Raw genomic sequence first — 27,009 nt, 5'->3', positions numbered from 1 at the left:
TTTTTAGATTTTATTAGACTCTAAGATTTTGACACAGTTGTATTAAAGGAGCTGTAAGTAAATGTTTTTATTTAAAATTCGATAAACATGTCAACTTGAGGTTGTGATGGTGATTTATTCTTAATTTAAAAAACATAGGACATTATGGCCAAGTTGGTTATGTTATAATTTGGTGTTCACATGAGTCTCTCATTTCGATTGACATTTTCAATGATGAAAATCTAGTTTGTTTAAACCTAAAAGTACGCTCTCTATCTGCAGGTTTAGAGACTGGTGATTGTAGAACCTTTTTAAAATGATCAAAATTGTACATATACAGCATATATGGCATGTATAGAATTTATATCTATATGTCACATACAAAAGAATTGTTTCATAATTCAGTATATTGAATCATTATTACTTTTCTTCTTCTATTGTGCAGCCCTAGTCACTATAGCTAAGAGACATTCAGCCGCAGTGTATTTAAAGTAATCCTGTCATATTGGTCCCTGTGACAGTATCAGTAGTGAATCCAGGCCTCCTCCTATTTTAGGCGTGTTTGATGGCCTGCTCTGCCTGATACCCATCAGCAGCAGCCCACATCCTAAAGATTCACAAATGGAAGATTTGTCCAATGAAAAACAGGACATGTCCCATTGCATTGTGTATCCCAACTCCAGTTTAGTGATTTGGTGAAATGGCTAAATGCTTGGATCAAACACTTGCTATAGTCTTGGTCCAGAGAAGGCACTTAAATAAAGAGGTAGCCTGATTACAAAAAATAGAAAAGTAAAAAATAATAACAAAATGCAAATCAGCTGTTTTAAATACACAGTTTGCAGGATTGTAGATTCAGTTGGAAGTTTGCGTGTCCTTTAGCCCCCTGCACTCAATTATTCATAACCTCTGCCTCTATTTTTAGAAAGCCGGGAAGTATAATGTCATCGCAACCAAGCTGCTATATCACATGTTTATTTTGATCAAAGTGTCTTCCCCTCTGAGGGAACTACCTCAGCCTCACTCAATTAGAAACATTTACAAAGGACAAGTCTGAATGCAAGACTTTACCTGTATAAAGAAGAGAAGAGCTGCTTTGTGTAGTTTGGCTGAAATAAGCAGGATAAGCATTTTATCCTCATTATTCAAATTGTCAAAGAAATCCATATTTAATTTTTAAAGTGTCTGGATCTCACATATGAGACTTGTCAATACCAGCAGTTAATTACACCAATAATCCCAAACTGTATTTTGAGGTATAACTAATTTCTCCCTGAAGTCGTTCGTTTGGTGCATGTGTCATAAGGAGGTCTCCACACAGGAGCCGTTCCTGTGCAGGGTGTGGTGGTCGTGGTTGAGGCATCCTTCATTACGGTGTACTATGAGCACAGGGAAATACAGTGCATCCTGGTAGTCAGGGGGGCCGTCCTCCCGGGGCATGGGCTCTGACAGGCGAGTGCTTTCCGTAGGACAGGCCTCGTTCAGACTCCCACTGCTCCTCCACAGGCTGTGCAGGCGGCCCAGAGACAAGCGGCTGGAGCTGAAGGGCAGGCAGGGCGTGGTGCTGATGCTGAGGGCACTGCGGGAGAAGATGGAGGAGCTACTGATGGCGCGCTGGCACCGCTCACAGCTCTGTCTGTAACTGTAGCCTCCCTCAGATCGCTGCGACAGGTCCATGAGCACAGACTCCGAGTAACTGGGCACCAGCTGCTGGTTAGAGCGGATGTGCCACTCCAGCTCTGTGCTGTCGATGGTGTTGACCCGCGGGATGCGCCTGCTGTATGGCCTCTCCTCTGAGGGCGAGCTGGGGACATAGTCAAAGCCAAAGAGTTTCTCCACATGGTAGTGTGCACAGACTGTCCGGTACTCCATCAGCACCCTGAGGGGCCAGGACAGGGTCAGGGCAGCTGCCACCCAGAAGGTGGAGTGAGTGGCATACCATGGGAGGTGGCTGGGATCAGAAAAGGCCATCATGTACTCCTTAAAGTCCACATTCTTCAGGTGCATGCCCTCTCGCGCCTCCATGTAGTCGTCCAGACCCTCGTTCTCCGTGAAGAAGCGAGCCCTCTGTGTGAGGTAGGAGTTCTCAGACTCCACATTGGCAAAGCTGAAGCACTTGGTGAACCTCAGTCGTGTGATTGGGAAGCTCTCCAGGCCCACCAACTTCTTAGATATGTCTTTGACCCCACAGTTTCCATAGTCGAACTCTGCCTCTGCCACATGGGTGTTGACCCTCTCGTGGTAGACCTGTGTGGTGGTGTAGGCGTCTCCGTTGCGGTAGCGGGTCACTTGTCGTGTCCTGCGTACATAGTGATAACTGATGGCCTTCCACCAGATGCAGGGGGTGGCCTGCTGCATCCTCTCGATGCGCTCGCTCACGTTGTCCACATCCACCTTGTACTGCAGCTGGTTCTGGGTGTGGCAGTGCCAGCACTCCACCAGGTACACCACATAGAGCATGAGCAGGAAGGCCAGAGGAATGTAGATGTATCCGTTGGAGCAGGGGCTGTCGTGGTACATCATAGACTTGCCCTTGTACGCACTGTCGAAGGAGAGGCGTGTGACTGTGGTGAGCTGGCACCAGGCCATGGCCCCCACACAAGCGTACATGAGCAGGGACAGCAGTAGGCACTTCCACTGGCTCTCCTGACACAGACACTTGGACAGGGACTGCCTCACCGGCCGCTGCTGCAAAACACAACATAGCACAACTCATGAGCTCCGGGAATAAGCCGTTAATTAAACACATCACTTTAGCACCTTTAACTCAGAGTCTTATTTACGAACAGAGAGCAACCAAACACCTTAGGGATAAAATTAGAAACAGTTCAAAGGCAGTGCCTTGTGCATATTAAATATTTACAGAAATATTCTGCGTTTTAAGTGCTTTAGCATTCTTTATGCATGACATGAACCAGCTGCATGTCTCAGGCTGTGCGGTCAGTTTTCATCTAAAATAAAAACAAGAGAAGAGAAATATTTGGATTTAGAATACAAGGCAATATGTACATTTCACAATTTGTCTGCAGTACTCATATGATTTGAATGTTTATGTTAGTCTAGTAAGGACGTTCTGGCAGGTCAATTTGAACAAACACATAACCAACCTCCTTCAATGTAAAATGCATTCACTGTATTTATTGATTAATCAATAAGTTAAGTGAAATAGTATTATCCTTCAGGCCACATTTGCGATGAAGCCATGCAGAAAGCAGAGCCGGTTTTCTCAGTGGATGCGTACAGCCGGTCGGTTGCCACCCTTTATCACCTCAGGGCAGAGTGGGGCTCAGAGTGTGAATCAAAATCACTCACACCTCCTGGGATCACGGCCCTGGCACCGAGCCTAAACCTGGAAGCATGGCCGACTGTGCGATAATGCAAAATTAGCACAGCATGACCACAATTTGACGGTTCTAGTGTTGGAGGAGAAATAATTAACTAAATGTAAATAGAACCTTTTAATTTCATTTTCAAGGAATTAATGGCAAAAATGATAAATCAATAAGATGGCATTTGGTGTCACAGCACTAAATCTCAGTGACTCCCCATTGGTGCGAAGAGGACCCGACAAAAGCTAAAATGAAGTAAATTCACCTTAACAAATTTAGCAAAGCACTTATTTTATTGTGTGACTTGGGGAACGATGATTTTTCTCTGTTTATATCTCCCAAACTCAAAATGCTCTGTTCCACCTTATGATGTCATGAATCAGTAGTTTTCAAGTCAAGAGCTTCCTTTTACCTTTAGTTCAGTAGAGATTGGCAATTGGCTGAAATATCCAAATAATTCTGGTGAAAGTGTATGGAGTTTAAAAACACAGTGGAGCTCATCCTGTATTACCACATGACATCACAAGGTGTTTTCAGTTTGAGAGAAGAACTCTATATATATGCAGAATTTGTGCATTAAACATGTGTGAATGAAACAGAACAATGCCCCAGGTGTGTTTTTTGATGAGGATACAACATTATAACATAGATCAGAAAATAGCATTATATAGGCTATGTATTGGCTAAATATGCAAAAACAGTCACATTTTCCAAACTGTCTGTACAGATGCAAACTACGGGTTCACCAGTTAGCAGTTTTATATGCAGAACGTGATAGGGTTTTTGTTATCTGTGGAAGAAATGATGGTACTTCAAAAATTGCAGCTTTTGTGATTTGCTACTTTTGCAGGCCTATGTAACATGAGGTTGGATTTGTACATGACCTCAATTGTCCAGTCACCCATCCGAGGTACATTGACGTATCGAACAGAATGGCTCTGTGTTCACTGTAAGGGACAGACAACATAAATAATAAATGCCGTCTTCCCAATTATCTTCCCCACCTCAGCCACAGGGCTCTGGTTCCTTACCAACCAAAGGCTACACCCCATGGAGACACTGGGATTAGCACACAAATTCCCCATTGAGACCAACCTGGTGCAGGAAGAAGCGCATTAACCCACTGATATAAGCTTTAGCAATATAGTGTTACATGTAATTCACTGTGTTTTAGCAGCAGGGAGGAGTCTGAGGAAGAGAATAGTAGGGATTAGGTACAAAATTGACTCTTGTGTTAGAATGTTGTTACCTCCTCAAAAACATACCAGGAGCTGCGTTGTGTTTCATTCATATGTTTGAGTAATCCTTTATTATTAGTCTGTCTACATCTCAAACTCAGTCTAAATATTCAGTGTTTGTGCCGTTTGTGTTACAGCTCTTCTAGAAACGTGTTCTAGTCCATCCCGACAGCCCCATTTCACATTTAAGCCTATATGCTAAGCTAACCTGTGTTCAATGCGATTTATAAATTAATGATTACAAATGTTATTATTAGTCTATAAGAGGAGTGATTGAAGTACCCTGCATCATTGTGCTATTTTTAAGCCTTCTTCATTTGGGTGGAGGACTTAAGATAAGTGATCAAAATGAAGTTACATATAGACTACAGTAGTTTGATTGGTTATATAAGTGCTTCACTTCACAGTCAGCTAAACAACAAACTAAGCCCCACAAACAAGACAAAAGCAAAAATCCTTACACTGTTCATACTAGCTCAAAATGTACTTCAGAATTTAGATTACCGCAGTATTGTGAAAGAACATGGTAGGCCTACAGAAATCCTACAACATATAAATGACAAGTTGGGCTGCACAAGAGAGTTTTTATGTAATGGGTCATTCTGCATTAGCAAAAGTATCTGTTAACTTTGGTGCTGATTTTAGACTTGGTGATGGTAAAACTCAAACTTTTAGAATATAAACGATTAATTTTCCAATTTGCAATCCATTGTTGCATAATAATTTGTAGTCTAAATTAAGTTAAATGTGCCAGGTCCAAATTGTCCCATTGTTGGATTAGCTGCCTGAGGCCCTCTGTTGGCAACAATGGGAACTGGACCATTTCGATATGACAAAATTAGCAGCATTGTCAACGTTGCAAAAAATGAAATAGCTCATAGTAAAGGGATTGCAAAAGTCCAGTTAATGAGCATGCACTTTAAAAACACACACAGGAGCAGTTTTTTACTTTAATGCATGACATCAAAGGATTTCCAAAAGAGAAAGTCCTGCACCGTCCCATGCCTTTACCTCTTCCCGCGGGCTCTCCGGTTCTTCTCCGGGGACAGTGATGGTGCTGCTCTCGCTGGCCGTGGCTGCTGAGGCTGGGGACATTATTGCGGCTCCGTGTCGGGTTAAAGGGGCTTTCCATAGACACTCCGAGGTCCCCTTTACGCATCATCCGAGCGGACACGTCTGAACGGACCGGCTGCGAAAAGAAGCGCACATCATCCCGGTGCCTGGAGGATGGATGCGCATTGTAGCTACCTTTCCCAAGACGCACAGAAAGCTGAGACTGGAAGGGGGGAGACGTCGGGAAAAGACGCCTTCTACGGTGATGCTGCTGACTTGGTTGCGGTGGTAGTAAAACCCAAAGGCGCCAGTCAGGAGCCGTAGATCTCCGTGATGGCCAGTGCGCGCAGCAAGAAACCCGTGGAACCGTGAAGCTGCAGTGGAGCGGGACAGATTGGACAAAGGCGAGCACGTTATCGGCGCATGTAAATAAAACACACACACATCTCTTGTTGGAGCAAATCACGAGAGCGAGGTGGCACGAGGGGAGGCGGTGCTGCGCTGGAGCCCTCCCCCAGTCTCGGCTCTCAGCTCTTCTGGGATTCAGCACTGGCCTCGACCTTGCCTCCGGACCATATCATTTAATAATACGACGTGTAATCAAACGGCTGAGTTAAATATTGATTTCAAATGAATAAATAAATATACCGGGCAATGTACAGCCCCCGGGCCAAAAATGGTCGCTTGACTTCCAGAGACAGACCGTTTGATATGAGATCTTCTAATAATCCAATCAGGCTACTTTTGTCTTAATTAGGCCTATAGGCTACATTGCATAGGCTAGAGCATCCTGATTGCAGTTTGGATCAATGAAACCATTTGGGTTTGACATTTGACTGTCCCTCCTAGATAGTTCCCAATGGGGTTTGTGAATTGCCCCTTTGGGAAAACTGGCTGCGTACTCTTAGTTGACCAGGGAATGTGATTAACTGTAATGGTGAAAATGTGTTATTCGATGTTAGGAAATTGCATTGCATTATCCATTTTCACTCTGCATTTTGCCATAGCTCATGTCTCAACAGCTGTTACTGCTACACTATGGCCTACATACTACTGAATATATATTATTTAGATAAGTAATGTGAGTAATGTTCATATAAAGTCAGAAAGACACAAAAAGGAATAAAACAACGAAACGACACAAATGAAACAGGTCGATGTAGAGGAGGTAATAGACACATGTGAGCTGTTCTCTGTCCCGAGCCACTGTGCTCTATGAACAATATTACTGCTTTAGTGTGAAAAATAGGCTGCACTTCACACATTTCATTAAAATTAGATTAAATTCAAGCTTTAAACAGTAATTTTACTTAAACTTAGTTGACTTAGAAGGCATTTCAGCACCAGTTCAAACGAAATTGGTCACATCAAATCTTATGGGTCACAGCCTCATGTATTTTTAAGCACCAAAACATGAGTAAATACATCTCTTTATATACATTTCATGGAGTCAATGGGAAATTCCATTCTTTTGTAGTCGTCCCACTTTATTTGAACGGCTCCTCGGCTCGGTGGAGAGGAGTTTTTGGGACATTTCCAGTGTCGGTTTAAAGCAATTCACAAAATGCAAATTGAATTGATTTTTCCTTACTTCATCACCAAAATGTGTAAACATGTAAACGTGTGTTCCACTTATTAAGATGCACATTAAGATCAACCAAAGAATATAGCCTATATGATATGCAAATAATCCTACTATTGGCCACTTAACCTTTTGGCTTGAGGTAGAAACATTAAAGTCTGCTCTTATAATATTCACGATGCCAGCAGTGACTATGAGCTACAAATTAACCAAATAAATATTATATAAACCACGTGACTGCTGTTTCCCTGCTGATTCAATCAATGTAACCACAGCAACCAAATCGTATACTCCCTTGTGCCACATGGGGGCATCACAGCTTATTGGACTGTTTTATTAGACAGCTGCTCCAGGCTTTTACTGCACATTTTGCCTATATAAGTTTAAAGATGCTTTACAAAATGTCTGTTTGTAAATGTCAGATTCAGAAATAGAAAATCAAAACAATGTATAAAATAAAGATGCAAAAAAATAAATTATAGATTTGTTATATTTTTGTTCTAATACATCTGCAGAATTCATTTTTGATATCTCACCGTTATATTCTTAAGCCTTTTGTCTCAATCCTCTTTGCTTTTGGTTAGCCCATATTAACAACACTTTGGATTTTCTGTTGGATGCCCTTCCTAACACCAGCCATTTATACGTAGCTGGGGGACTACTTTTTGTATAATCCTGGCTCTCAGTCCTGTTTACCATTGCCTGGACATTGGACTACTGGCAGCAGAAGACATGTAAGTGAACACATGAGACCAGATGGCAGACCCTAGCACTATTATGGGCTTTTGGTTTGACTTCTTCAGCTCTGGACTAACCACAACGCACTCTTTAAACTCACAGGAGGAAACTGGAGAGGATTGATGCGCTATGGCAGATGAACAGGGAAGATATTATAAATGATGTTCACATGGGGCAATAGAAAGAAGAGTGCATCGTAAGGATGTCAAGAGTATTAAAAATCAGATACTAATAGAAACTAGATACTCATTTGAGCAAGTATAAATACTAAAAACATCACATTCACAGGACAGAAACAAACTTTTCCTGAATAGTTTTAGATTTCGCTGTATCAGAACAAGTATAAGACACATAGACTAGTATACACCCACGGACCATGAAACTATGGACTATGAAAACTACCTGGATGACTGAGGGATAATATAAAAGAAAGCAGGCTAGGTTACTACTATTTAATGTTGATAATCACATTTTGTTGTCTAAATAAAGAGTGTTTTTTATTCTCACAGTGGTATCAAGGCTTTTCCTTAGTATCAAAATCAAGTTTGTGTATTGTGACAACACTAGTGCATAGAGGAGTGTTGAATTGGAATGAATAAAGGCACTGCAGAATGGCTTAGGGGTTAGGTTGCAGTTCATGTGCAGGATGACTTGCGTGCTTCAGTATATTGTGAAATGTTGGTTTTTAAAAGTTGCCTCTCCCATATTCCTCACATATAACTGTTAGACAGCTTTTCACAGGCGGATATTCAAATGAGCTTAAAAACAGTGAGAAAAACAAGCCAAAATAAATAAATAATAGGCAATTTAGTTACAATGAATGGATCTGTCAAAATTAGTAAAATTGTAGTGATTTAAATGGAAAAAACTGTAACATTTGTAAAATAACCCGTACTGACTTGTTATAGACTCTGTTCTTGTTGTATGACTGTTGGCTTTGCACAATGCTGTCTTGTGTGCCATAGGAAAAAAAATCTATTTTATGTAAATTGCAGCTATTTATCCTGCATTGTGGTTAATCTCATTTTGCAGCAACAATAATTTTCATAAATTCAGGTAGGAAAATATGCACGCTTACAGTAACTCACTGCAGAATAAAGGAAGTTGTGTTTGACTGAGGAGAAATGCCCTTTTGTTGGTGAGCGTTGCTAAGAAGAGTCCGTTTGAACACACTTTGGCCCACACATACTGACTCGAGCACAGCACACATGACAAGTGTGCGTGTTATTTTCAGAGGACAGATCTCCATTAATACCATTGTCATATTTACCTGCACGTGACTTGAGTGCAGTAAAGACAAGGCTAAAGAAAGTATTGTTGTTTCATGCAAAGTTGCAAACATCCTTGAAAACTTTGTAAAGAAAATTAAAAATAAAACTAATAAAACTGTAAAGGCGCAATTAAACAGATTTTTGCTATGATAGTGTACAACCTTAAATAACACTTACAAGCCTACAGATGTATGCACATCATCATTCATGCTTTTAATTTGAAACGCCACTGACTTTTGCCCTTGACGTTGGACCAATTTAAACGTGGCGTGTGTACGTGCGTGCACGCGCTTTGGGGATTCCCCCGTGCACCAAAACAGCCTTGCCTTTCACATGTCACTGCGCTTATCGCCTTTCAGTCCCTGCTCTACCCGCTCATATGCTCTGCGGCCCGAGCGCGCGCTGCACGCACCGGATATCCACCTCTCGCTGCTTCTGCTCGCTCAAAACGTGTGCACTTTTAAACGTGTATGACTGCGCATTTGGAGGTAATGTACCGCGGTGATTGGCATGAAAGCTTGGGATAAGTTTTACCAAGGTGCACCGAGCGGCCACGAGCCCAGCTGCCGCCTGTGAGAGCTCAGGGACGGGCGAGGGGCCACCATGAGCAGCAGCTGTGGAGGCGGCAAGCATGACTCCCTGGACGAGAGCCGCATGGACTCTGGGATCGACTCCTATCAATCCATGTACAAGTCAGAAGAACCCCGCAATGTGAGCTCCGACTTCAGCGGGCCCAGGGACAAGTTTTTGTCCGTGGATGAGCGTCTGGACTCGGCGTACGGCTCGACGTCTCTCACCGTGGAGAGTCTGGGGGAGATCGTCAAGAGCTGCTCAATCTCCCCGCCGGACCCCGAGGCGCCCCAGGAGGAGGAGAACCCACTCACAACAATCACGGAAGATGGAGACACGTAGGTTTTTCTCTATTTACACTACTATTAATTTTTATCCTGTCCTTGTAGTTTGCAGTACTCTGAAAACTCTACTCTGCATACACCAGGATGTCTATGGCTCCACTTACCTAAAGGCTTTGTTTCTGGTGCATTTACAATATTTTGCATCCATGACTGCAATTGTACTTTGCCTATCTTTTACATTTTACTCAGTCCAAAGAAGTTACAGGAACTTAAACAGTACAAAAAAAATTAAAAAAACTGAACAGATCTTCACTATTAACATTGTTCAAGTTTACTATCCAAAGTCAGATCATTCATTTGATATGAGAACTATGGGCTGAGTTAAGCCGATGTAATGATTCTCATGATATTGATCGACCTACATTTCTATGGGGGGAGATACAGAATTTTAATATTGCAATATGCATTACAATTTGCATGTGTACTGCAGTTACTGGTAAGACTTAAAACCCCCCTATATGTGGGGGCTCTGCAGATGTTGAAAACGCTAAAGACAAAGAAATGAATAGCAAACGTTAGCATTCATAACAACCACGCGTATGAAATATATTGTTATTGTAAATGTTCTACTTTGTGTTGTGATATAAATGGTTGACCATATTTCCTGTCCCAATAGACATTTTTAGTAATATCTTGAGCAGTAAATAGTAAATGACACACATTATTGCATCAGTTTCTCTCCCCCTACTGGCAGTAGTGGGAATGAACATGAAGAAATATTAAAACTATTAAAACAATGTGGCTGGCATGCTAATATAAGCATGCAGTTCTAGTGAACAGCAACAATGTTCAAAACAAGATGATTTATGGACTTGAAAAAACCTCAAGAGACCTCTGGATTTTTACCTCTGACGCAACAATCCGGTGGAAATTTAAGCAGTTAATTCTTGAGGCTCAAAGGGAGATAACCTCGTGAACAAGATTAATGAAGCGAACATGATGACGCAAACTACAACTCCACTACTCCAGTTATGTTTTTAATGAGGGGACAATGGTATAACTTGATTTAAAAGCGTAAACCTATCATAGACTGTCATGTGAAATATCTCAGTTCTTCCATGCATTGCCATATTGTGATTCCCAGCCTTATTTAGCTATTCATTTAGGTAATCTCCAAAGCAAAATGTCATATCTTCTTAACATTACATTATAGATTTTTTTTTTTTTTTTTTTCCATTTCCACATAGTAAATCCCCTCTTTGTCTAATTTCCTATTTGCTTTCTGCATACATAGACAAGTGAATGACCATGAATCACACCTCCTCTCAAACTGCACACTGGCCTGTCCTCCTGGCTGCATGTCCCTCTCCCTCCCCTGAGCTGGTTTTTAAGGGGATTTCATAGCGATGTGATACCGACATACTGTTTGCCATAGGTCTGTACTGAACTTTGGTCTGGCCTTCAAATGTGGATACAGTGCTTTTAGACAGAAAACAGAAGTGAAAGACGCTCGCGAGGCTTGGACTTCCCCATGCAGAAGGAGGTACAGGGCACATGCGGTACATATGCTGGTAATGCCAAGTTGGCCAATAAACAAGACCAGCTAGATAATAGTAGAGGTGGAGATTACATGGTATTAAGAGTCTTAATAAAAAAATGACATCAAGGAAGTAGCATAGCCCTTTGAAAGTATTTAGACATGTTAAATAGAGTTATAAAGGAAACCGGTTGCACATAGGGAATTCCACTGTTGCAGGTACAAATATGTATGGCATTTGCTCTATCAGAATACTCTCCACAGATCTGACCTTTGACCTGGCCTGATGGTATTGAGGTTGTCAAAAATATAGAAAATCTGATACTAATCAATACTAAAACTAGTATCTAAACTAGATACTCATTTGAGCAAGTATCGATATATAGATTTAATGTTGAAAATGTCTAAATAAAGAGCATGTTTGTCATCGTGGTATTGAAATCGGTATTGAGTATCTAGTTTATTCATTAGTATTAAAGTCGAGTTTGAAATTTTAGTATCGTGGCAAGGCAAAGCAATGACATTTTCATTGAGAAGAGACAATCAGGTGGCAGATCCTACACTAGAAAAGTTACATAATGCATCTTTAATAGTCTTACATTCTGCCATACTTTCATCCAATTATTGCAATTAGTTGTAAAGGAAGCTGGTTGCACACAGGGAATTCCACTGTTGCAAAATGAATTATGCATGCTAAATTTTCCGACTACTTCACACATGCAAAATAAATAAATGACATAAACTATATGATGTGCTTTACTATTTTGAACAAAAAAAGATGACCTTTTCTTCCTGACAGTTATTGCAGTGTTTTGGGTTTTTTTCAGTTCATGGTGTATATTTTGAACACTTCCAGGGACACTGACGTTTGACACAAGACAAGAAAAAGGAACTGCTAAACTAACACTAGAATCCCATGCATTTCAAAACATGTTTGTAGAGGTCTAAAACTACAGGTTCAGCCAGTCTTTTTCTATAAATGGACCGGATTTCTTTTGTCTGCCTTTTGATATTCTAATAACAGCCTTTGCCATAATTTACATCTTTAGTTTGATTAGATGCTGGTCTGTGTTGTACAATTTGCAAACACAAAGCTATATCTTTAAAGGGCCCATATTATGCTATTTTCTGATCTATGTTATGTTGTTTCCTCAACAAAAACAGACCTGGAGTTGTGTTTTGTTCCATTCACACGTTTAACTCATGAATCCTGCATATTTAGGCTGAGTTCTGTGATGTCGTGTGGTAATACAGGAAGTGTTTTTAAATTCCATACACCTTCACCAGAATCATTTGGATTATTTCAGCCCTGGATTTGCCAATCTCTACTGAACAAAAGGTAAAAGGTAGCTGTTCACTTGAAAAGTACCGCTTCATGACATCACAAGGTGGAACAGATCATTTTGAGCTTTGGAGCTGCAGACAGACTAATAAACTAGGATTACTCAGGATTATGTGTGAATAAAACAAAACACAAGTCATGTTTTTAGGGAGGTAACAACATTCTAACTGACGAAAATTTCCAGTCAGTTTTGCGTTATTTAGGACCTTTAATTAAATCTTGTTGAGTAAAGAGCACCTAATCTCGCCTCCTTGCAAAATATAAACTAAATCTATGCTTGTCAGTCTATTTACAGTAACTACCTCCTTTATGACAGTTCACTAACGTTCATTCACTCTGCAGCCTTCCTTAGACACACAGAGCTGGTGCAATGCTTGACATTTACAGATTACACAAGGGCTGGTAGTCACTGCACTGCTCAGCCTGTGTCAAAGTTTCCCTATACACTGTCCTTATACAAGTTTGACTAGTTCACTTAATGACAGAAAGCTAGGTGCAACACTCTAGCATCCTGGGCAATGGGCCATGCAGCTCTGGAGTTCATTACCCCAATTAACTTCTACCACGTGAGTTCAGTAAGTGTAGGCTATGCTCCTGAGATGAACGATACAAAGACATCTGTAATAAAAACAAACAACATTAAAGGTGCATTATGTAACTTTTCTGGGGAGTGGTCCACTATCTGCTTGTTATGTAGAAGTTATTGCTTTGCCTGGAATGTTCCACAATAGGGCCTTGAACTTATCTCTTTTTCATTTATTCATTTACAGGTGTGTTTATGGCTAAAAATACCTTGAAAAGTATCAATTTTTATAGTGAGGGGGGTCACCTCTCCACAGATCTAACATGTAAACTGACCTGATGGCTTTGGGGTTATGAAAAGTATAGAAAATCTGACACTAATTGATACTAAAACTTGTATAGATACTAGATTTTCATTTGAGCAGGCATGTATAGGGTTAATGCTGAAAATGTCTAAAAGAGTCATCGTCATCGTGGTATCAAAATCGGTATCGAACATTGAGTTTATTCATTAATATCGAAATTGAGTTTGAAATTTTAATATCATGACAACACTAGATGGCATTACCTGCTTGTCTCCATGGAGATGGATCAGTTTAATGGTATATCGTGGGACTTTTCAGGCAAAGCAATGACATCTTTATTGAGATGAGACAATCAGGATCCACTAGGAAAGTTACATGGTGCATCTTTAATAGACTTACATTTTGTTGAAAGTCTGTAGAGTTTTCCATATTCCCCTGCACTTTCATTCTTCCTTTTTCCGCATAATTCTGTAAGTAAATTCCATAAATTCAAGAACACACAACATATATGCCTACTGTTGTTGCCTCAAATAGTTGTTGCTTTTAGTTACGTCTACTGATCTTCAGGGCTCCGTGGTTTCATTCTCTCACACTAACTTTAAAAGCATTATTCATATCCAAAATTTCCTCAAAAATCTTAAATTATCATTGAATGCAAATAAAACATACAGTAAAGTATATTACTTGTCTAAAAATTATTTAAGTGATTTAAGTGACACTAAATGGTACATTGATTGAAAGAGTCATCACCTATAAATATCTTGGGTTTTGGCTTGAGGAAAACCTATCCTTTTAAAAACAAATCTTAAGATTATGTGACACAAACAAATCTTGTTTCCCATTGAATTACAGAAAAGAAACTGTTCAAGCAACCTTTCTTTTTGTATTGGATTATGGAGATATAATCTACATACAGAATGTAGCCTCTACTTTGAAACCTTTAGATTCACTCTTTCACTGATCCCTTCTTTTCATAACAGGTATTGAATTAAAACCCGTCACTGTATGCTCTTTGTAAAGTAGGTTGGCCATCGCTGTCTGTCAGAAGAGAACAGGACTGTATAGAATATATTGAATAAGGGACTACTTTATAGACTGCCTGAATATCTCACTTCTTTGTTGAACTTTGATACAGGAACTTTTAATACAGCTCTTTATTCACACAGCTCTATATTCACGCAGCTCTATGTTCCTCACCCCTGTTTCCTCACATTTAAAAGATATTCTTGTACCCTGTACCATCTCCTGGTCCTAACCTTAACCAGAATGTCAAAACCAATTGAATATACACAATGCCTTCTGAAAGGAAGTGGTCTCAAACATTTGACTATTGTGGGGAGGTTAAATCCCACACTGTATGTCTGTGCCCCTTTTTCATTTGACGTAAACAAAACTACACCAGAAACACTGCTCACACAATTAGATACTCGTTTACGTCAAATACTATTGCATAATTCATCGTGGTCTATTGAGATTTTGTTTTTTAACCTTTGAATGGCCTACAATTAGAGCGACATGCAAAACTGGAGTAATCTCACTACTGATCCCAAAACGCCGCAGCAGTAGTGGTAGTAGTAATAGCAATAGCAGTAGAAGTAATTTGATGTAATCGTAAATGTATTTGAAGTAGCGGGTGAAGTAACTTTTGAAAGTAGTAGTAGTATCAGCATCAGTGCCAGTCAGGACTATGTGAATATGACAGTAGTTAGGGCTGTACTCAAAATATGTGAGATACTTTAAAAAAACAGTTCTTGACTGTCTGTTCACATCTGCTGGTCTGAAAAGGTGACTTATTCATAAAATGATTGTTTTCTGACATTAAGAACATTTGTGAAACGTAATTCCAATGCATTTTATTTTTATGGGGAATCAAACTTTTTAAACCAGTATGATGAGGTACTTGGCAATACACAGCCCTAGTGGTAGTAGCAGCACTAGTTATAAAAACAACTGAGGTACATTTATATATTTACATATATTTGAAATTTACTCATGAATTCTGTCATTTCTAACAACCAGTTATACTTGGGTTAATATGGAAAGACATTTTTATGATTTGTTAATTAAACCAAATTGAAAATAGAGATTGATCGATATAATAAAAAAAAAAGATTATTCACTTGTTTATCTGCCTCAGCGCTAATCTGAGTATTCCCTCCAGTGTGTTTTGAGGTTTGGTTTATCATTCTTAGTGTGTGTTTTTATCGGCCCATCTCAAAGTCATTGCTCACCTACTTCCACCAGACACTAACTCTTGCCGTTCACTGTGCATTTTGTAATGTTTTGAGATGAATACCGAGGAAAGTGATGATGCAATATTTTCTGTCAGGCTCTGTGAAATGTGTTGGTTTGGATTGCTCAATGTCAGAATAGGTCAGAACCTACAGATGTTGTGCAAGTTTGTGATTTTATTTTATTTTTTTCCTTTTCAGAATGTTACACTTGGCCATCATTCACGAGGACGAGAACATTGCCCAGCAGCTCATAGATATATTCCCAAAGGAAGTACTGGACATTCAGAATGACTTGTATCAGGTAAGATGTCAAATGTATAGTTTCTCCCATTGAGTAAACACTGCACCACCTCCTCCAATAGTCAATAGTACCACACAGCCAAGGCTAACAGGGATACAGAGCATACTAAAAAAGTCATATTCACAGACAGAAATGAACCTTCCTTGAATAGTTTTAGAATGATTTTGAGCTGAATCAAAACAAGTATAAGACACATAGACTAGTGTACGCCCATGGACCACTATGGAACCTACCCTGATAAAAGGCCACATGGAAAATCTACTGGTCATGGTAACGAAATTGGTATCAAGTTCCTTAGTATCGAAATTGAGTTTGAAATTTTCGCAACATGACAACACTAATATAAAATCTAATGAACTAAATGCTAGATGGATAGGTTTAATGTCATATTTTGGAACATCCCAGGCAAAGCAAATAACATATTCACGGAGACAGGCATTTGGCACACCTTCCACCTGAAAAGTTACATTGTGCACCTTTAACTAAAAAAAAAAAGAAATTAAATAAACTTTTAAAGTACCGCATCATTCGGCGTCTTAAAGGCCCTGTGTCCATGTATTTGAGCAAAATTAATATTACCCCAGTACAGATATATTGTAGGCGCCTACAAGCGCTTTGAGGTCAAAATATGCTGCTATTATCTCATTATTAGGAAGTGTGTGTTAGCATGCTAGTTGTTCTTAGCTTCACTGTGAAAGCAAAACTCTGCTCTGGTCTCTGAAAGTTGTGAAAAGCACTTATAAACTCATCGCAGTGAGTAATTAGAATGATCAGAATGTATAAGGTATGTAAGGAATAAATTTGAACCACTGCAAACCTTTTAAAATGAACTAGTTCTATTTTTAACGTTTTTAAGATGGTAAAAATCAGGTACAGTGTCTTTTACAGTTTTTATTTTGAAAAAAAAACTCTGGTGTGGTGCATATAAAATCACACCACACGTTTCTACGCGGAGACGATGCATGCTATCAATAATGTGTTTTGTCAAGTTAATGCTTTATCTATATCCCTGATCTGTAGTAACATAGATAACTTATTGCTCCCTGTACAACTTATCTCTTTGTTCTTGTTTCCTATAGACAGAGCTTTCTAGTAAACACCATGTCCACTCTGACCATTCTAATTCTTATAAATGAACACACCACACGTTTTCAACCATTGCTAACTTCCCCAAAGCCCTTCACAACTGAGATGAAGTATTTTTAGCCTGTTCTTCCAGAGAACTGCAGTAGTAGTAACAGTAGTTCCTTTTTACTCTCAGCCCGTCTCTGCGCTGAACTGGTTTCTTTGGGCGTCTCCGATCCTAATATTGCTGTAATGAGATGGTCCTGGAAACTCCCCTCCTTTAGGCTACCTCCAGCAGACATAGCAGGCCGGAAGTTTCCTGGTGGTTGTTATTCCTGTCCTTCCAGATGACAGACGAGTAGAAAGCAAAGACCAAAGTGTATCAGAGTAACCCAAAGAATGCCCCAGTCCTGAGAAAGTACTCCTCAATTCTTCAGAACTGCAAATCCCCATTTTACAGTCGCTTTACTTTTTTTCCATATAATAATAAAGTAACATTTGTTTTGTCCTTTTACAGATATATTATAAAAGCAGATCATAGGTTCAAAATGAGACCGCTGCGTGCTGTCTGCATCTAATTATAAAGCGTTTTTTAAAAGTCCGTGAACCAGAAGGTACAGCGCCCTAAATGCCTTTTTTTTTTTTTTCTATTTATGAATTTTTGTAAATCAGTAGTGTGGGCCTGAATTTAAATAACCTAAATGAGAGAAAATGAAAGCAGACAGTTTATTAAAATAGGTCACATAATAATGGTCTATGGAACATTTATAACAGGCGTTTTTTTTTTTTTTTTTTTTTTTTTTTTTTTACATATTTTTAGAATATAGAAAAAAATCCCCCATTATTTACAACCAAAGCTTTTTTCTAAGCTGTCCCCATCTCAGTCCACTGTTAGTCCTCAAAGCATCAGACACTGTACTAGTCAAATATTGTGAAGTATAGATTAGATCTGTTACTATAATCACTATATCAACTTATTGTTCAATATATGAAGCTGGAACAATATTTTTTGGGGGTCAGTATTTATCTTTTTTTTATATATATATCACTTTTTCTTTGCACTTTTGGGAAATTTGGGGTTATTTTTTGGCTAGATGATAAGCTTTAAGCCATAAAAGTTTCAGTGAATAACTTATATGACTCATTACAGATGCAAACTAACGACTAAAGTGTTTCATTCTGCTGTTTATTTATTGCAGCTTATGATTTTTTTTAATAATATTGTAGATTTAGAATAGTTTTTGTGGGTTAAATCTGCTTTTTATTGCTCATTATGATGTCAGTGGCATAAATAAGTTTCAGTATTATCGTTTATTGTCTACAGTTACTTAAGCAAAATATTAAACTTCAAAATTTGTTATCGTGACAGGCCTAATTATAGATTGTATGAGAATGTGTCATGTGTCTATACCCATTATATAATTATTACAGCATGCAACCACCTATTATAATGAAGAACAGGAGTGTCATATTTAATAAATAAACATACAGACATGTGCAAAGAGTGACTTTTTTTTATTATTTAAAAATGTAACATGCACCTGCTACTAGAATCTAATAAAAAAGAAGGCATTGAAGCTCAGGAGATGGCCGTTATAATAAAACATAACATATAAATCAACTGAACCATCCCTAATGTAAAACCTTGTCCTATATCTGGTGGTGTTGTGTGTCCCCAGAGCCCCCTGCACCTGGCCGTGTACCTGGACCAGCCGGAGGTGGTGAGGAGCCTGGTGGAGAGTGGGGCCAGTCTGGACCTCCAGGACAGAGATGGTAACACGGCCCTGCACGTGGCCTGTCAGCACGGCCAGACCCAGTGCGTCAGCCACATGACCCGAGACCTGTCCCCCACCAAACTGGCCCCAGTCCTGGAGACCCACAACTGGAGAGGTACTGCTACAACTACAGCATGCACACGCAGTCTAGAGTAGTATCGAAAATCAGATGCTTAAAACTAGTATCTAAGCCAGCTACTCAAGTGTTGATAGTATATCTTTTGTTTTTACGACAAAATTTGACGTTAAATTTTATCAGAACTATAAGACAACAGGTGTAATAAAGAAAATATTATTGTTTTGTGTTGAAAATTACATTCTATTGTCATTCTATTGGTATTAGTGTTGTCACGAATAGAGATGCACTGATCTGACACTGATGTTTTATATCAGCACCGATACTGAAAAATTTACTGGATCAACTTCCAAATGTCAGTTCATACAGTACATATAAATTAATGTAATAAGACCATTTATAAGTTTTCATAAAGTGTCATAACGTTTGAACTTTTATCTAGCTGTTCTTTTGTTTTTTGAGGGATAAATAACAACTATATAACACATTTTGATCAATTTTTTTTTTTTAGTTTAAAGAAAATCAATACAATTTTCAGTCAGTCTCTGGTATCAGTTGATATCGGGTACTGACAGATACTTGAAGCTACAATATCGAAATCAGTACTGGAACTGACATTTTAATATCGTGACTAGAGATGCACTGATCCAGCTTTTTTTAAGTCAATTTTGATACTAAAGAATAAACTCGATACTCAATACAATTTTCAATGTGACGATGATAATTAAAAACACTCTTTATTTAGACAATAGAATGTGATTTTTGACATTAAATAATAGGACTTCTTTTTATATTCCCATGTGTCTTATATGTGTGTGATCCCTCAGTCGTCCAGGTAGGTTCCATAGTGGTCCATGGATGTATATTAGTCTTGTTCTGATACATCCTAAATCTATTCAGAAAAGATTCATTTCTGTCCTGTGAATGTGACTTTTTTTCGTATCATACTTGTTCAAATGAGTGACTAGTTTCGAAATTAGTTTAGTATCGATTAGTATCTGATTTTTGAAATCAAGTTTTAAATATTTGTATTGTGAAATATTTATATCAGTAAATGGAACATTTTTGAATTTGTGTCATGACATTTTACCATGGTGGAATATATTTAAATCTAAAGAGATTTCAACACATTTTTATTCATATCAAATTTGTTATATGAATTTTTCTTTTAGAGGTTGCTATTTTGGTGGGACAAGGGGATCCACTACCTACTTGTTTCCATAGAGATTGTTCTTTGCCTTGAATGTCCCACAGTATGACATTAAACATACCCATCTTGAATTTACTGATTTACAAGTGTTTTGATTGTTCAGAAATACATTTACATTGTGTACATTTGTACAACGAGTGGGCACAGCTTTCCACAAATTTGAATTCTAACTTGCCTTCTTGTCTCCATGGATATGAATACTGTACTTTTATTTTTGTCGAACATTCTAGGCAAAACAATACCATCTCCATGTAAACATGCAGGTAGCAGGTTTTATCTGAAAAATTACATAGTGCGCCTTTTAATAACTGTATTCCTCCTAGGTCTGGCTTGTCTACACTTAGCTGCTCTGTTCGGACAGCACGAGGTCTTCAAACTTCTGAGGAAAAAAGGCGCTGAGCTAAATATTCAGGTTGGTTACCCAAGAGGCTTTTATTGACACAGTCTTACAATATTGACTTTCACATACCATTGCTCTGTAAGACTATTCAAGAGAGCTACACCAAATAATTGAGGCTTTGTTTAGATCGCTGTAGACTTACTTTCAATGCACAAGATAGAAGAAAAAACGTAGTGGTTGAGCTATAAAATGAACTTACTTTTTGATTTTTAACTTTGGTGATTGATGCAGCAAAACAGAAGCATTAAGGTCTTCTTTTCAGTTCATAGAATTGGTTGAGGTTTATTAGGTACCAGAAGACCAATTAGCTACCAAAGATCCAGAAATTGGAGGCAGGAGATATGGGAAAGTTGCAGGATTTGTTTAAGTTAGTTGAACAAGAGGCCAGATTGTAATTTTTAGACAACCAAATCTGAGCATTTCCAAAAAAGTAGTTCAGTAGTTATTTGGGTTGTCAGATACTAATCAGTTTGCAACATTTATATCTAGATTATTTGTCCTCGGTAAGTGACACCTAATGGCACCCCAGGTTTTTCTAGTAGTTTGTCTAATTCTGACTTGGTTGGGGGGGATAGTACCTGTGGTAAGTATTTATCATAGCTTTCATCAGTTCACTTAAGTATCAGTTTGTGAAAAAATGTTGAAAAGAAAAGTACAAAAATACAGGAAGTGAGATGAGTTCCAGTACCTCTATCTATGTCATCAACACTGAAAACGCCATCCAAAATGCATGGATATTTACGAGCAAGGAAGGCACTTTTATGACAGTTTTATTACCTTTTTTATTTGTATTAGTCTAATCATGACTACTGTCCAATCTAGACAACTGTTGGCACTTGTTTACATTATGGTTGCTAGGTAACAGTTGCAGAATTATTTTGCTGCCTGTGTCCAACTAGGAAGTAAAATTATAGACTTCACCCAAATAAAAAATACAAAGACAACATTTTATTTGATTGTTACAGCAATTTCATCTGTGCTATATATCTTGTATGTATATGCACATGTGACAATAAAGAGGAATTGAATTGAATTTTTTGTTTTAGTTCTTTAAGTATAATGTTAACTATCTTCTAGTAAAATGAATCGTACGCATTTTAACTGTATATTTTTTAAGTTGCTTGTTGTTTCTTTGCTCTTTTTATTGCTGCACTGTCCTGGTGCATGAATCCAGCGCACCTGTGGCGTCTGACAGCGATACAGCCACATTAGCTTAGCGGCTACATTCAGGCGGACAGAATTAGATGGAGACACATTAGTTTAGAGCACCCAGACACTCATAGCTTTCTATTAGAGGAAAGAAATAGTCCCCAATGTACCAGACAAGCCTCCCCTCACGCCCCATGTGTCAGCCATTCCCAATAATAAATCCTACACTTGTTAATTATTAAAGGGCCCGTATTACTTTATTTTCTGATCTATATTATAATAAATCCTCATCAAAAACATACCTGGAGTTTTGTTTTGTTCCATTCATGTTCAACACACTAATCCTCCTTATTTAAGAGTTCTTTTCTCAAACAGAAAACATCTGTTCCACCTTGTGATGTCATGATGTAATACAGGAAGTGGTCCACTTTAAACTCCATACACTTTCATTAGAATCATTTGGATAAATTCAGACCTGGAATTTCCAATCTCAACTAAGTAAAAGGTAAAAGGGGTTGTTGACTTGAAAACTACCACTTCATGACATCACAAGGTGGAACAGAGCATTTTGAGCTTTGGGGATGTAGACAGACTAATGATAAAGGATTACTCAAACATGTGTGAATGAAACAAAATACAACTCCAGGTTAGTTTTTGAGGAGCAACAACATTCTAATATGGCTTAAAGCTCACAGGAGTCAGTTTTGTGTAATTTAGGACCTTTAATAGTATTTGAAGTTATTATCTCAAATTGTTCGGTTCTACTTTTAAATAATTACCTCTAATTGTAATTTTTTTTTTAGTAATAGTTCTGTTCAAAGTTCACATTTCAAACACATCCCAAACAATTGACAAAATGACTGAATTATGAATTGGCAAACTTGTCATGAATCACATTTCAGAACATGTACAGATCTAAATGACAGGGTTGGATGTTTTTATGCAAAATAAGACCGTTTATTTTGTTTCTGGTGGAAATTGTGGTACTTCAAAAATTGCAGTGTTTACGCTTTACTAATTGTGTCTATTCAAATGGTGATTTTGATTCCATTGCGATTAATATTGCAATTCTATTTTTAGAAGTATTTGCTTTCAGTTTGTGTGCTGGCGCAGCAGGGAGTTACCAGTCTGTTAAACTGAAAGTGTAGTGTGCACCGTTAAAAAGATTTCCCACCTGTAATTTTTGTTTCCGCCTTAAACGTAAATGATGTCTTGTGCATTTATATACTTTTGAATTCCACTGGACTTGAAATTGAAAGAAAAATAAGTGATGGAAGTTGTGAAAAGTATAAGCAATAGAGTAATGGCATAAACAGGAAGGGCATCAGTTGTAAAATATGCAGAGTCACCATGCAATTGGTTGTGCAACTTGTAATAGCTGCTGGTCAAAAGGGGAGCAGCAAAATGTTTTTTTCAAATTTTGGTATCACATTTCAAAACAATTTACTCTCTGCACTGACTTAGGGGTTAACTGAGGGTAACTTCTGACAGTACATATTGTTTCAAATGAATAAATAGCCATAGCCAACCAGCAACAAAACATGGCTTATTGTCTAAATATTAAAGGAACTTAACTGTGCATCAAAACATGTTTGGTAATCATTCTTCAGTATTTTAGAAATGCATCTTTATTCCGGTTTGCCAACTCGTTAACTAATGTGCATGAACTGAATAGACTGTGTTCCCGATTTTAAGTCATAATTTCAGGGGCAGAAGCCTATGTGCCATTACTTAATATCTGTATTATCATTTGATGTGTTCTGAAGCTGTTATGAAAATGTAATTTCGCTTTTACCTGTTTTTATGCTGACAGAGAAGAAGTTGAAAAAGTTTTAGTTTTATGTGAAAAGACCCAGAGATACAGAGATATTACTGTCTGATGTTTGAGCTTGTGTGGGAGGTTGAGCATTACCGTCTTGGTATAGTCAGCCTCACCTCCACGTGCAACTTGGGATCTGGAACCCAACTGGACCCTCCATTTCTCTTGTGTTGCCTGCGGGAAAAGGTGATAAGCTGGTGTGAGCTTGCTTATTGCCCCTCATCCGCCACATGTTGGAGTTCGCCCTGGTGAGCGAGAGGGTCACATTCCTGCACCTTCTGGTTGGGGACACGTCTCTCACTGTCTCACCAAACCTGGTGGTGGACACTGGAAGTAAAGGATGCTGTCAGGCTGAAGAAGGCTTTTGGGACTCTTGAGGCAGCTGACGAATACCAGCAGGCCAAGCATGTGCTAGCTAGTGCGGTTGCAGATGCAAAAACTTTGGGTTGGGAGGAGTATGAGGAAGCCATGGAGGAGGACTATCATTCGAACTCAAAGAGTTTCTGGCAAACCATCCGATGTCTCAGGAGGGGGAAGCAGTGCTTGTGGTAAAGAAGAAGCTGAGTCGAAAGGCAAAGCTTGATTTACCGGTCAGTATACACTCCTACCCTCACCTATGGTCATGAGCTTTGGGCAATGGCCCAGATACAAACGGTCAAAATGAGTGTCTTCCGCAGGGTGGCTTGGCACTACCTTAGAGTTAGGGTGAGGAGCTCTGCCACATGGGAGGAGCTCAGAGTAGATCCACCACTCCTCCACATTGAGAGAAGCCTACTCAGGGGGCGTGTACATCTGTTTAGGATGCCCCCTAGATGCCTGCCTAGGTAGGTGTTCTGTGCATGTCCCACCGTGAGGAGGCCCCAGGAAAGACCCAGGACTCGCTGGGGGGACTATGTCTCTCAGCTGGCCTGGAAACACCTTGGGGCGTGTCTCTCAATTACAATAGCTGTATTTTAAATTCGTTACTTTCCAAACATGAACAAAATAGTCTGTATTTCTGCTAAAATGGGCCGAAGTATGTTTGTTGACATTGCCATGATTGTTTTGATTTGTTCACCTCTGGTTTCCATCCAAACCACAGTGTTGCCCTGTGGTTGTGATTGGTCAGGCTCCTATCACAAGTGAACGTTTCAGCCGGAGTCTAACAAGATAGATTCTCAAGAGAGTCCACCAAAGCATTCTGACCTGTCCCATAGCTCAATTTAAACTGTAGGGATTGTAGAATGTTCTGATGTCATGTGAACTCAATATAACCTATTCCTCTCTCCCTCTCTCAGGATGGCACCAGTGGGAAGACCCCCCTGCACTTTGCGGTGGAGCTCCATGATGTTGCCCTGGTGACATTGCTGCTGAGCTGGGGAGTGAACGTGGACGCGGCCATGTTTAATGGCTGCACACCCCTCCACCTGGCCGTAGGTCGACAGGACGCCCACATCGCCAACCTGCTGTGCCAGTCTGGAGCTGACAAGATGCTCCGGAACATGGAGGACGAGACACCGCTGGACCTGGCCGATGGGAATGATGATGTGAGGGCACCTGAAAAAACTACTACTACAACCACTCATCTGTTACTACTAGTATTCCATCACAGTAACTCTTATCCTTCTTTGCCTTTTTCCAGATCCTGGCCTTGTTCCCGTTCGACGACATCCATATCTCGGGCCGCTCTGTGGTGGGAGTGAACTATTGAACTTTGGGGGTTTGCAGCTGGACGTAGCTTCACTGGTGTAACAAATGCACAGTGGTTTTCCAATTCATAGTTATTATTATTGTTAGTGTAACACACATGAATTCCTCTGTATTTACATACTACCAAAATAAAAATATACACACTTTTTTAAAAATTAAAATGAACTTTTTGTTTAGAAAATTAATTACTTCTACTCAATATTATTTCTGGCGGTTTTGGAAATGCCTGGCAAAACATTGGAGATTTTGTGTATTTTTTGTATTATTAAAGCAAGGCACTACATGTAAATGCCTTGATTACTGGCATCAACATAAAATAAAAAAGAAATGTGTATAAATAATGTAATAGAATAAACGTCTATATGGCAAAATTGAAAATAACTTGTACATGTAGTGTCTTGCATTAAAGGTCCTGTTCCTGATTTTCCTGTCTTAAATATGTGAAAAGCAGAACTAGTTCATTTTAAACAGTTTGCAGTGATCCAAAGTTATTCCTCTCTTACCTTATGCATTCAGAGCATCATAATTATTCACTGCAATGAGTGTATATGCACTTTTCACAGCTTTAATCACGGTAATGCTAACAACAACTAGCATTAGTGCACTTCCTGATTCTCGAATAATAAAATAAATTATAATTACACGAAGACAGTACACAGAGGGCTTATTTTGACTGGTCTGCTTATAGGCCACAAAATATCTGTACTGGGGCAAAACAAATTTTGCTCAAATAGATGGAAAAATCTGGTACAGAGCCTTTAAGAAATATATTTTAGTAATGCTAATATATGGATAAATTTGACTCTGATTAACTGTCTAATATGTGCCATAGAGTAGGGGTTCTTAACCTTTTCCATCTCGGGGCCCATCTTTTTCTGTCTGGGGCCCAATCTCATATTAAATGTATGATGTGATTATTCTGATTGTGCGGTCCTCAAGGAGGTGTTGATGGCCCTACTTTGGGCCCCGGTCCTATGGTTAAGAATCACTGTCATCTTATGGAGCATCTTATGGTTTTTTGCTGCTTTGCATTTTGAGTTGTTTTCATTATTATTTATCTTTGGTGTGTAACCTAATACACTGGCGGCTTGATAGTTTGATAATAGCAGGTCATCTATTTTTTAATAAAAGTTTGAAAACTATTAGCAATTCACAATTTGTTTTTGATCATTCATGTGACACATTTACACAGTTTTACTTAAACTATTAAGTTTAATGGGGTTTTTTTTACGAACAGGAAACATTTGTTTTTTAATAATTTGTTATTAAGTGAACCTTTCATTTTCGATTGAAATTTAAAGGTCCTGTACTACGTAAAATTGACTCTTGTGAGCTTTAAGCCATGTTCCCCCATCAAAAACACACCTGCAGAACATAACAGATCAGAAAATTGTGTAATATGGGCCCTTTAACTAACAAAAAATACCATGTACTTTCCTGTATTTTCTATAGCAACAGTGTATTTACTCCACATTGTGTTATTACAGAGTGGTCAGAATTTGTTCAGAAAACTTGGCAGCATCACCATATAAGACAGAGGT

At 38.9% G+C, this 27,009-nt stretch overlaps 2 protein-coding genes across 2 annotated transcripts; one reads left to right on the top strand and one right to left on the bottom strand.

The window, feature by feature from the left end:
- Window positions 1-1,278: 1,278 nt before the first annotated feature.
- tmem151ba (transmembrane protein 151Ba) lies at window positions 1,279-5,719 on the bottom strand. Its single transcript, XM_033991058.2, has 2 exons — window positions 5,558-5,719; window positions 1,279-2,667 (listed from the first exon to the last, which is right to left on the bottom strand). Exons 1-2 carry the CDS (start codon window positions 5,639-5,641, stop codon window positions 1,279-1,281), a joined length of 1,473 nt encoding a protein of 490 aa, XP_033846949.1. The 5' UTR covers window positions 5,642-5,719.
- Window positions 5,720-9,434: 3,715 nt separating this feature from the next.
- nfkbie (nuclear factor of kappa light polypeptide gene enhancer in B-cells inhibitor, epsilon) lies at window positions 9,435-26,620 on the top strand. The gene is made up of 6 exons (XM_055232286.1): window positions 9,435-10,098; window positions 16,183-16,285; window positions 19,030-19,240; window positions 20,735-20,823; window positions 25,057-25,305; window positions 25,401-26,620. Exons 1-6 carry the CDS (start codon window positions 9,794-9,796, stop codon window positions 25,467-25,469), a joined length of 1,026 nt encoding a protein of 341 aa, XP_055088261.1. The 5' UTR covers window positions 9,435-9,793; the 3' UTR covers window positions 25,470-26,620.
- The last annotated feature ends 389 nt before the right edge of the window (window positions 26,621-27,009 follow it).

This window comes from Periophthalmus magnuspinnatus, chromosome 24, assembly GCF_009829125.3.
Source record: "Periophthalmus magnuspinnatus isolate fPerMag1 chromosome 24, fPerMag1.2.pri, whole genome shotgun sequence".
In the NCBI taxonomy this organism is placed as follows: Eukaryota; Metazoa; Chordata; class Actinopteri; order Gobiiformes; family Gobiidae; genus Periophthalmus; species Periophthalmus magnuspinnatus.
The sequence above is the reverse complement of the archived record's forward strand: the minus strand, read 5'-3'. Positions and strand labels throughout refer to the sequence as shown.